The following is an 11,251-nucleotide window of genomic DNA, read 5'->3' as shown; positions in this document are numbered from 1 at the left end:
ATTCACGGCTCGCAGGTATCGATCAGCCCTGCAGCCTGTCTGTGCATAGAGCGGCCCGTACTGGGACACAGAGAGAGAGAGAGAGAGAGAGACACTCACACACACTCACACAGACACTCACGCACACACACACACACACACACACGCACTCGCACACGCACACGCACAGTCTCTCACACGCACACACACACACACTCGCACACGCACAGTCTCTCACACGCACACGCACACACGCACACACACACACACACACACACACACACACACACCTTTTGATTGGACTGATGATGACTCACCTTTTCTACTTTGTCATGGAAACATGGCCTCATTAAGAGTGAAGTGACACAGCTTTGCGTATTTACATGTGAAAGTAATGCATATGATAAGTACAGACACTCTCCCTCTCCCTCTCTCTCTCTCTCTCTCTCTCTCCTAAATTCAGTGGTCCAGTATTGGCAGAAAAAGCAGAGCAGTACTATGCTCAAGCATATAAACCTGTAACCCACACAAGTTGATGTATGATGACTGTTCAATATAGGCTTTTCCATTGCACGTGTCGTGTGTGTTTAAACCTGGCAGCCTACAGACTAGTGTCCAAGTTACTGAACTGGGCCCTGGAAGGTGTCGCCACAATAAGATCCGCACAGCCGTCGGGCTCCTGTGGGGATTGTCCCCTCTGCTTAGTCTAATCAACTGTAAGTGGCGTTGGATAAATGGCTGCGCTGCGGTGTTAAGAGCTGCCCTGCGCCCTCAGGACCGGGCGTACGAGGCGGCGGAGGACCTGGACTCCTCGAAGAGCCGGAGGATGAAGAAGCGGATCTGCCTGGTGCTGGACTGCCTGTGTGCACACGACTTCAGCGAGCGCACGGCGGAGCTCATCAACCTGCAGCACTACGTCATCAAGGAGAAGCGTCTGAGCGAGCGAGAGACCATCGTCATCTTCTACGACGTGGTGCGCGTGGTGGAGGCTCTGCACAAGGTGGGCCCTCGCCACGGCAACCAGTACAGTACACTATATTACAGTACTGTACAATACAGTACAATACAGTATATTACAGTACAATACAATACAGTACAATACAGTATGTTACAGTACAGTATATTACAGTACAGTACAATACAGTATATTACAGTACGATACAATACAGTATGTTACAGTACAGTACAATACAGTATGTTACAGTACAGTACAATACAGTATATTACAGTAAGTACGATACAATACAGTATAGTACAGTATATCTCAGTACAGTACAATACAGTATATTACAGTACAGTACAATACAGTATGTTGCAGTATATTACAGTACAGTACAATTCAATACAGTATATTACAGTACAGTACAATACAGTATATTACAGTACAATACAATACAGTACAATACAGTATATTACAGTACAGTACAATACAGTGCATTACAGTATTACAGTATATTACAGTGCAATACAGTACGATACAGTATAGTACAGTACAATACAGTACAATACAGCATAATACAGTATATTACAGTACAATACAATACAGTATATTACAGTACAGTACAATACAGTGCATTACAGTACATTACAGTAGGGCGTTGGAGCAGGTCTCTGACATGAGTCCCTTCCCAACAATTTAAACAAAACTAAACTCTCTGTGGCAAAAATCACCACTGGCTTGGCAAGCTTGGGTGTGCGCGGGTTAAAGAATCGAAAGATGTTCGATGAGGGAGATTTGATTCTGAACTGGCACAGGGGAGAAAAAAAAAAAAAAAAGAAAGCAATTTCAGATCCTCTTTACTGCTGGTTTGATTATGAGTTCATTTAACCGCAGGGTTTCAGCTGTAATAACTGCACTTTGACACGGTTTTTAAAGTCGCTCTTCGTAAGAGCACTTCTTAAATGACTAAAACTTAACGTAACGGACAATGCTGTCACATCTGTAGGCATTTTACGGAAATGGGCAATTCTGGGGCACGGCCGTACCGAAGCCAATAAATATTGATAATGGCAGTAATGCATTTGATGAGTGATTGATGGGTTTACAGGAGCGCACTGGTACCTCATTGAGCCGTGCTCCCGATCGTCCGAGCTGCCTTTCTGCTGCTGAGGCAGCAGACGCCTGTTAGCCGACACGGGAAAAGCGTTTCAGGAGTTGTTATGATTTTAAACTTGAGGACGGTCGTCCGTGTCCCTCTCTCAGGGTGTGAAAATGGACTAGACTGTGAAAGTAGCACATCAGAGGTGAGAAGGGAGAGTTGTTTGTTTTGTTCTCGGGAAAGGCCTGCCTGTAACATGATTTTTTGATGTGTGTGCTGACCTCCCTCCCTCTCTCTCTCTCCCTCCCTCTCTCTCTCTCTCCCTCCCTCCCGCTCCCTGCAGAAGAACATCGTTCACAGAGACTTGAAACTGGGGAACATGGTGCTAAACAAAAGGTGGGTAGGGACGGTCTCCATTCGGGCTCCGGTTTCCTCTGAGAACAGCACGTTATTGGCGTTTCGGCCGTTCAGCAGGCTCACATTCTTTACCCGCTGTCTGTCCGTCTCTTCACGCGGCTGTGTGTTTAGCTGAAGCAGATTTCTCAGCCTCACTGTGGTGTACGGATGCAGTGACCCTCATTGGGAATGAAACCTCAGGGTGACTAGCCCAGTTCCCTACCCACAATGCCACACTGCACTCAACTCAGCTTGTTTGAGGGAATCCCCCTCCCCCCCCCCCCCCCCGCCTTCCCTGTCCAGGCCCCAAAGTGTCTCTGAATCTGAGCCGGGTTCGATTTCGAGAGAGAGCGAGAGAGAGAGAGCAGGAGGAGAGGGCAGACCGCTGAGGATGACTCATCCTGGCGGGTTTGTTGTGGAACGGGACGTAACCAAAATCAGATGGCACCTCGCTCTCTTCCTCTCCGAGGCCCGGGCGTTTCAGGTCAGCGAGTGAGCGAGTGAGCGAGTGATCGAGGCGCTTTTAAGATTTTGCTTCGTCCTGCTTCCACCCAAGTGTTCTCCGGACAGCTTGGGCTCAATGCTTCTCTGGGATTCAGTATCGGGGGTTCCTCTGGGGTCAGTATCAGGGGTTCCTCTGGGGTCAGTATAGGGGGTTCTTCTGGGGTCAGTATTAGGGTTTCCTCTGGGGTCAGTATCAGGGTTTCCTCTGGGGTCAGTATCAGGGGTTCCTCTGGGGTCAGTATCAGGGTTTCCTCTGGGGTCAGTATCGGGGGGTTCCTCTGGGGTCAGTATCGGGGGGTTCCTCTGGGGTCAGTATTAGGGTTTCCTCTGTGGTCAGTATTAGGGTTTCCTCTGGGGTCAGTATCAGGGGTTCCTCTGGGGTCAGTATCAGGGTTTCCTCTGGGGTCAGTATCGGGGGGTTCCTCTGGGGTCAGTATCGGGGGGTTCCTCTGGGGTCAGTATTAGGGTTACCTCTGGGGTCAGTATTAGGGTTTCCTCTGTGGTCAGTATTAGGGTTTCCTCTGTGGTCAGTATCAGGGGTTCCTCTGCGGTCAGTATTAGGGTTTCCTCTGGGGTCAGTATCGGGGGTTCCTCTGGGGTCAGTATCGGGGGTTCCTCTGGGGTCAGTGTCGGGGGTTCCTCTGGGGTCAGTATCGGGGGTTCCCCAGGGGTCAGTATTGGGGGTTCCCCAGGGGTCAGTATCAGGGGTTCCTCTGGGGTCGGTATTGGGGCTTCCGCTGGGGTCAGTGTTGGGGGTTCCTCTGGGGTCAGTTTTGGGGGGTTCCTCTGGGGTCAGTTTTGGGGGGTTCCTCTGGGGTCAGTGTTGGGGGGTTCCTCTGGGGTCAGTGTTGGGGGGTTCCTCTGGGGTCAGTGTTGGGGGTTCCTCTGGATGCGGTTGTCTACCGAATTTATGGTAGAATGTAGAAGCTTGCTGGGTTTTTATTGCGTTTTTATTGCGTTGTCAGGGGCAACCCAGTTGCTCTGTTGTCCATAAATACTATTTATAAACATGCATAAACACACACGTACATGCATGTGTAGATACACGCGCACACGCACACACACACACACACGCACACACACACACACACACACAGCACGGTGGTCCCAGCTCTGACCACACGCGCGCACACACACGCTCTCACACACACTCTCACGCACACACACACACGCGCACACACACACACACACACACGCACACTCTCTCACGCACACTCTCACACACACTGTCACGCACACACACACACGCGCGCACACACACACACACACACACACACACACATACTCTCACACTCTCACGCACACACACACACACACGCGCACACACACACTCATGCACACACACACACACGCACTCACGCACACTCTCACACACTGTCACGCACGCACACGCACACACACACACACACACACACACACACACACACACACACACACACACACACACACACACACACGGTGGTACACTGAGTCCCAGTTCTCAGACAGCAGCAGAGCCATAACACAGAGCTGAGTCATACCTAGAGCCCCAGCACTGACGCAACACTGTTTACTCTCCCCCCCCTCCCTCCCTCCCTCTCTCTCTCTCCCTCCCTCTCTCTCTCTCTCTCTCTCTCTCTCCCTCTCTCTCTCTCTCTCTCTCCCCTCTCTCTCTCTCTATCTCTCTCTGTCTCTCTCTCTCTCTCCCTCTCCCTCTACCTCCCCCCTTTCATCTTTGTATTCACATTCTTTGTATTCACATTCACATGGTGTTCAGAACACTTTGTATCTGTCTCTCTCTCTCTGTCTCTCTCTGTCTCTCTGTCTCTCTGTCTCTCTGTCTCTCTGTCTCTCTGTCTCTGTCTCTCTGTCTCTCTGTCTCTGTGCACATTGGACTGGTCATAATGATGCGAGTTGTAGTAAATGTATACTGTTCTCTCTCCTCTAATGAAAGATGGCTACTTTCTTTACCACATGCTACGGCAGATTTTGCAGCGCAGATACTAAAGAACAGCTTGTGCTCACAACATCTCCCAGACTCCTGGTCCTGGAGAGCCACTGTGTCATTGACCGATGAAAGCTGCTGGTTACATGCAGCAGCAGACTCTGTCTCTCTGCAGGACCATGGTTAGGGGACCCCAGCACACCCTGTGTCTCTCCAGGACCGGGGCTGGGGACCCCAGCACACCCTGTGTCTCTCCAGGACCAGGGCTGGGGACCCCAGCAGACCCTGTGTCTCTCCAGGACCAGGGCTGGGGACCCCAGCACACCCTGTGTCTCTCCAGGACCAGGCTTGTGATTGGACCCTGTTGGTTTGAGGGCCAGGCTCACCTCAGAATTCCTGGTCCGTAGGCGTGTTCTGGACTCCTGGTTCTCTCAGCCGGAGCGTCAGATCTTTAGCTGTGCTTCCGTTCAGCGGTGCTGAGAGTGTGTTTGAGATGCCGCTGTGAGAGAGGCGCGTTTGAAATCAATCCTGGGTGTAGGGTTGGAGCGAGTGAGAGAGAGGTGGCAGACGTGCGAGTGCACACACACACACACACACACACACACACACACACACACACACACCCTCGTTAGCGCACTCGTACACAGTGTCTGCTCCCTGGCCCTGCATCCAGGCTGTTCCGACGATATCGGCGTTCTGCGCTGAAGCGCGTTAGTCAACCGGACGCTTGACCAAAGCCGCGCGCTGACTCACACTCTCTCTCACACGCACACACACACACACTCACACACACACACACACACACACACACACACACACTCACACACACACTCACTGCCTGTCAGAGCGAGCCTTTGTGCTGTGCGCGAACGATGCGGTGTGTTTCCCCGGCTTTTCATCCCAAGGCCGTGTTTACCCAGAACACAAAGAGCCCTGTGCCCTGCGTCTCTCCCTCTGTTGTCTGTGTCCTGTTCTATAGTGTTTACATAGAGCCCTGTGTCTCTCCTCTGTTGTCTGTGTCCTGTTCTATAGCGTTTACATACAGGGCCCTGTGCCCTCAGTCTCTCCCTCTGTTGTCTGTGTCCTGTTCTATAGCGTTTACATACAGAGCTCTGTGCCCTGTGTCTCTCCCTCTGTTGTCTGTGTCCTGTTCTATAGTGTTTACATACAGGGCTCTGTGCCCTGAGTCTCTCCCTCTGTTGTCTGTGTCCTGTTCTATAGTGTTTACATAGAGCCCTGTGTCTCTCCCTCTGTTGTCTGTGTCCTGTTCTATAGCGTTTACATACAGAGCCCTGCGTCTCTCCCTCTGTTGTCTGTGTCCTGTTCTATAGTGTTTACACAGAGCCCTGCGTCTCTCCCTCTGTTGTCTGTGTCCTGTTCTATAGCGTTTACATACAGAGCTCTGTGCCCTCAGTCTCTCCCTCTGTTGTCTGTGTCCTGTTCTATAGTGTTTACATAGAGCCCTGTGTCTCTCCCTCTGTTGTCTGTGTCCTGTTCTGTAGCGTTTACATACAGAGCCCTGCGCCCTGAGTCTCTCCCTCTGTTGTCTGTGTCCTGTTCTATAGTGTTTACATACAGAGCCCTGCGTCTCTCCCTCTGTTGTCTGTGTCCTGTTCTATAGTGTTTACATGCAGGGCTCTGAGCCGAGAGACCCTGTGGTCTGGTGTTGGGTCCGCGTTGGGTCCCGGTCAAATCAACGAAGCTGCTTTTGGATAAAGGCATGAGCTTTAGAAGAGGAAGAGTGTCCTGGTTGCAGTGAAATGCTCCTGTGTGTAGCTCCGCCACACAGACTGCGTTTTGTCCTGGGTTTGGGTGATCGCCCAGCGTCTGTGTGCCGGAGATAATAACCTTTATCTGTGAAGCGTTCCCTTCTGTTCAGTTCCACTTCTTCCTCCTAGCTTTATCACGGTTCACTGGGGCGGCATTTTAGGTGTCGTATCAAACGCAGGAGAAGTTCCTGTTTGTTGAAGGTTGTGACCTCACCTGTCTCTCCCTCTGTGTGTGTGTGTGTGTGTGTGTGTGTGTGTGTGTGTGTGTGTGTGTGTGTGTGTGTGTGTGTGTGTGTGTGTGTGTGTGTGTGTGTGTGTGCACGCTTGCAGGACACACAGAATCACCATCACAAACTTCTGCCTGGGGGAAACACCTGGTGAGTGAGGGATGACCTGCTGAAGGACCAGAGAGGGAGCCCCGCCTACATCAGCCCGGACGTCCTGAGCGGTGAGGGAGGGGGGGCACGGCGCGGGGCGGGGGGGGGCGGGGAGGGGGGCACGGCGCGGGGGGGGGGGGGGGGGGGGGCTATTATCACCGCTGCGCTCCGCTTGCGGGGTGCAGAGTGAGTCACCAGCGTATCGCTGCTGTTACTCAATCATCACCCACCTGTTCAGCACCACCGCCTTTCTGTTTTATCATTTTATTGGCGTGTGTGTGCGTGTGTGTGCCTGTGTGTGCCTGTGTGTGCCTGTGTGTGCCTGTGTGTGCCTGTGTGTGCCTGTGTGTGCCTGTGTGTGCCTGTGTGTGCGTGCGTGTTAGGGTTAGCCTAAAGGTTTTAAACTTTGGATCCTCACTACAGCATGTGTGCACGACGTGCTCGTTTACGATTTGTAAAGTTGTGTTTCGCTGAAATGGAAATGACTCCGGTCCCCGGCCTGGGGAGCGGGGGGACGGTGTGCGCTGAGCACGCAGGGCCCCCAGGGAAACGGAGAGCTCAGCAGAAGTGGTTCCCGTTTCTGGGAAGAGTCGGGGAAAGGCCACCGCGGCCAGCGCGTGAGATCTGAGCAGGAAGGTGTCCCAACGCGCGCTTGCACAACCCCCGCAGTAATGGGAAAAGTGTGTTTCCCCTTCCTGCTAAGAGCTTGGGCAACACGGTCTCCACTACCAGGAAGTGGGTTGGGATACGCCTGCTCAGCCTGGGGGAAAAAAAAAAAGGTTTTAGTTCAGCTTTGTTTAGCTTTGTTCACAGTCTCGGCTGTGGAGGTTAGCGCAGCGTGTCTGTGCGGCTATGCCTGTCCGTATTGCACAAGCATTCTTTTTTTGGGTCTTGAATCTTGATATTTGCAGACTTGAGATGGCCACAGGGGCAAGAACAGCCGTGTTATTTCAGCGCAGGTGTGTAGAATTCCTGCGGCTTTCTGAACTTTTAACCCTGCGGCGTCCCTTGCTGCTGCGTGCGTCCGTTAGCGTCCGTTAGCGTCCGTTAGCGTCCGTTAGCGTCCGTTAGCGTCCGTGACCTCGCGGGTCGGGTGAAGTGGGAGTTTGTGTGTGAAAAGGACGGATTGTTTCGGGTGTTTTTTTGTTTTTTTTCCCCTCTGTGTTTCCGTGGTGAATGAGAGAGAACAGGGAACGTGAGCGCAGAACAAAACATAACCCGAGAGTGAGTCACAGGCATGAGTCACCGAGGGGAAGCTTCTCCCATACTGCACCGCTTCTCTGCTCAACTGGAATCTCTCCCTGCTCTCTCTTTCACTCTCTCTCTTTCTCCCTCACTCCTTCTCCCCCTCTCACTTGCACTCTTCCCTCGCTCCCCCTCTCTCACTTGCATCCCCCCTCTCTCCCCCCCCCTCTCTCTCTCTCTCTCTCTCTCTCCTCTCTATCCCCCTCTCCTCTCTCTCTCTCTCTCCCTCCCTCCTCTCTCTCTCTCTCTCTCTCTCCCTCCCTCCCCCCTCTCTCTCTCTCTCTCTCTCTCTCTCTCCCCTCTGCTTCTTTTTCTGTAATCTTGTGCAAAGCCTCAGGGGTTTCTCCCGAGAGTCACCAAAAAGCGTAACAAAACAAACACCGCGTCCGATTGGTTTGTTTACACCAGCCGACTACCTGTAATCTGTTGCTCTCGCCCCCATAAAATCACTTGGTTGTGCGTGCGTGCGTGCGTGTGTTCACATCCCTGTCCTCACTGACTGTTTGTGACGGGGGATCTGAACCCTAAACACAGTGCCGTTGTGTCGGATAGACGCGGGACAGCTGGGTGTCTGAGAGGAAGCCAGCTGTCACTCACTTTTGACAGGGGATAGTAAGAGTAAAAATAGTTTTCAGTATTATTTTGGAGGTTTTATTGTCTTGTGAGCATTTGGGGTATGAAGAGTCTTTTCATTTTTGGGGTTAATGGATTTGGAGACTGTGTGTGTGTTAAATGTAGTGCACATTCAGTGTGCGTTTCTAACTGAAGCTATAAATGTGTGGTGTTTGTGGTGCAGTGTGCTGGCTTGGTTTTATGAGTTTGCTTTAGCGTGTGCATGCTCTGTGTCTGTAGCGTGTGCATGCTCTGTGTCTGTAGTGTGTGCATGCTCTGTCTGTAGTGTGTGGCATGCTCTGTGTCTGTAGCGTGTGCATGCTCTGTGTCTGTAGTGTGTGGCATGCTCTGTGTCTGTAGTGTGTGCATGCTCTGTGTCTGTAGCGTGTGCATGCTCTGTGTCTGTGGCGTGTGCGGGTAGTGCGTTTGTCCCGTGCCCAGGCTCTGACGCTCTCCCTCTCTCCCTCTCTCTCTCTCCCCCTCTCTCCCTCTCCCCCTCTCTCTCTCTCTCCCCCTCTCCCTCCCCCCCTGCAGGCCGGCCGTACCGGGGTAAACCCAGTGACATGTGGGCGCTGGGGGTGGTGCTGTTCACCATGCTCTACGGACAGTTCCCCTTCTACGACAGCATACCTCAGGAGCTCTTCCGCAAGATCAAAGCTGCAGAGTACAGCTTTCCAGAGTGCGTATACCGCCCCTGTACTACAAACCTACACCATTCACTCCTATACTCTATAACCTATACCATTCGCCCCTGTACTGTTTAAAGTCAAATGAGTATCAGTGATTCCCTGTAGTGTTCCAGCCCCTCTTGTGGATGTGCCTTGTTTCCGGAAGTTTCCTGACCCCCCCCCCCCCCCCCCCCCCTCTCTCTCTCCCCACACAGGGACGGGCGTGTGTCGGAGAACACGTGAGTGTCTGATCCGGAAGCTTCTGGTGCTGGATCCCCAGCAGAGGCTGACCGCAGCTGAGGTGCTGGAGTCACTCAGCGGAATCATCGCATCCTGGTGAGGGAGAGGGAGAGGGAGAGGGAGAGGGAGAGGGAGAGGGAGAGGGGAGAGGGAGAGGGAGAGGGAGAGGGAGAGGGGAGAGGGAGAGGGAGAGCGCCCTCTGGTGGACACGCACGCACGTCTGCATGGGGAAACACACTGATTGGTCCCTCGCTTTATGAACTTCAGTCCAGACCTGAACGCAGGATCATCAGCTCACAGCCCTCCACCCCTCCTCTGGCCAATCAGCACTGACTGTTCACTTAATTACCCGGGAGAAAAGAAAAGCAGGGCTGGATTTGATGATCCCTGCCTTAATAAGTCACAGACTGCGCCACAAGATGGACACCCCCTCCCTGTGCTATAAAACCCATTAAAGGCTGTGAAGCTGGTGTACTGACCCGGTCTGTGGGCTAGTGTACTGACCCGGTCTGTGAGCTGGTGTACTGACCGGTCTGTGGGCTGGTGTACTGACCCGGTCTGTGGTGGGCTGGTGTACTGACCCGGTCTGTGGGCTGGTGTACTGACCCGGTCTGTGGGCTGGTGTACTGACCCGGCCCGGTCTGTGGGCTGGTGTACTGACCCGGTCTGTGGGCTGTTGTACTGACCCGGTCTGTGGGCTGGTGTACTGACCCGGTCTGTGGGCTGGTGTACTGACCCGGCCCGGTCTGTGGGCTGGTGTACTGACCCGGTCTGTGGGCTGGTGTACTGACCCGGTCTGTGGGCTGGTGTACTGACCCGGCCCGGTCTGTGGGCTGGTGTACTGACCCGGGCTTGTGTTGTGTTCCTCAGGCAGTCCGTCTCCTCTCTCAGTGGGCCTCTCCAGGTGGTGCCTGACATCGACGACCAGGTGAACCACCCAGAGCTCCTACAGGAGGTGAGAAACCCTCACCGCGTCCCGCAGGACTGATCTGGGATCTGCCTGTGGGTCTGACGGGAGCAGCCACTAAACCGGCTCCTCCTGCTCACAACTGATCTGGGATCAGCCAAGGAAAGCTGGTTTATGGCAGTCTTGTAGTTAACTTGCACTAAAATATGTCTCTCCCTCTCTCCCCCCCCCCTCCCCCTCTCTCCCTCCCCCCCTCCCCCCCTCCCCAGGCGAAGGTGGTAGAGGAGTGTTCTCAGTACGAGTTTGAGAGCTACATGCGGCAGCAGCTGCTGCTGGCGGAGGAGAAGAGCTCTCTGCACTCTCTCCACGAGGCCCCGGGCCTCCTGCGGCCGAGGCCGCTGGGCAGCATCCCGCCGGTGCGCCGTCTCGGCCGGGACGCCCAGCCCGTCAGCCCCCTGGAGGCGGCCGTGCTCGCCCAGCGCTTCCTCCGCAAGTAACCCTGACCCCCGGCCCCCGGCCCCCGGCCCCCGGCCCCCGGCCCCCACAACAAACAGACAGACTCCCAAACCCAGCTCCGCCCCCCCCCCCCCC

General features: G+C 53.7%; 1 protein-coding gene across 1 annotated transcript in view; it reads left to right on the top strand.

Annotated features, from left to right (window-relative positions):
• stk40 (serine/threonine kinase 40) overlaps positions 1 to 11,212 on the top strand; it is a 19,877-nt gene extending 8,665 nt beyond the window's left edge. Inside the window, 10 exon segments of the mRNA XM_061248254.1 lie at positions 755 to 979; positions 2,362 to 2,414; positions 6,942 to 6,975; positions 6,977 to 7,000; positions 7,002 to 7,059; positions 9,380 to 9,524; positions 9,729 to 9,753; positions 9,755 to 9,849; positions 10,624 to 10,708; positions 10,930 to 11,212. Coding sequence (XP_061104238.1) covers positions 755 to 979; positions 2,362 to 2,414; positions 6,942 to 6,975; positions 6,977 to 7,000; positions 7,002 to 7,059; positions 9,380 to 9,524; positions 9,729 to 9,753; positions 9,755 to 9,849; positions 10,624 to 10,708; positions 10,930 to 11,157 — 972 coding nt within the window. The 3' untranslated portion in view covers positions 11,158 to 11,212.
• Positions 11,213 to 11,251: the final 39 nt, after the last annotated feature.

Source organism: Conger conger, chromosome 1 (genome assembly GCF_963514075.1).
Source record: "Conger conger chromosome 1, fConCon1.1, whole genome shotgun sequence".
NCBI lineage: Eukaryota > Metazoa > Chordata > Actinopteri > Anguilliformes > Congridae > Conger > Conger conger.
The sequence above is the reverse complement of the archived record's forward strand: the minus strand, read 5'-3'. Positions and strand labels throughout refer to the sequence as shown.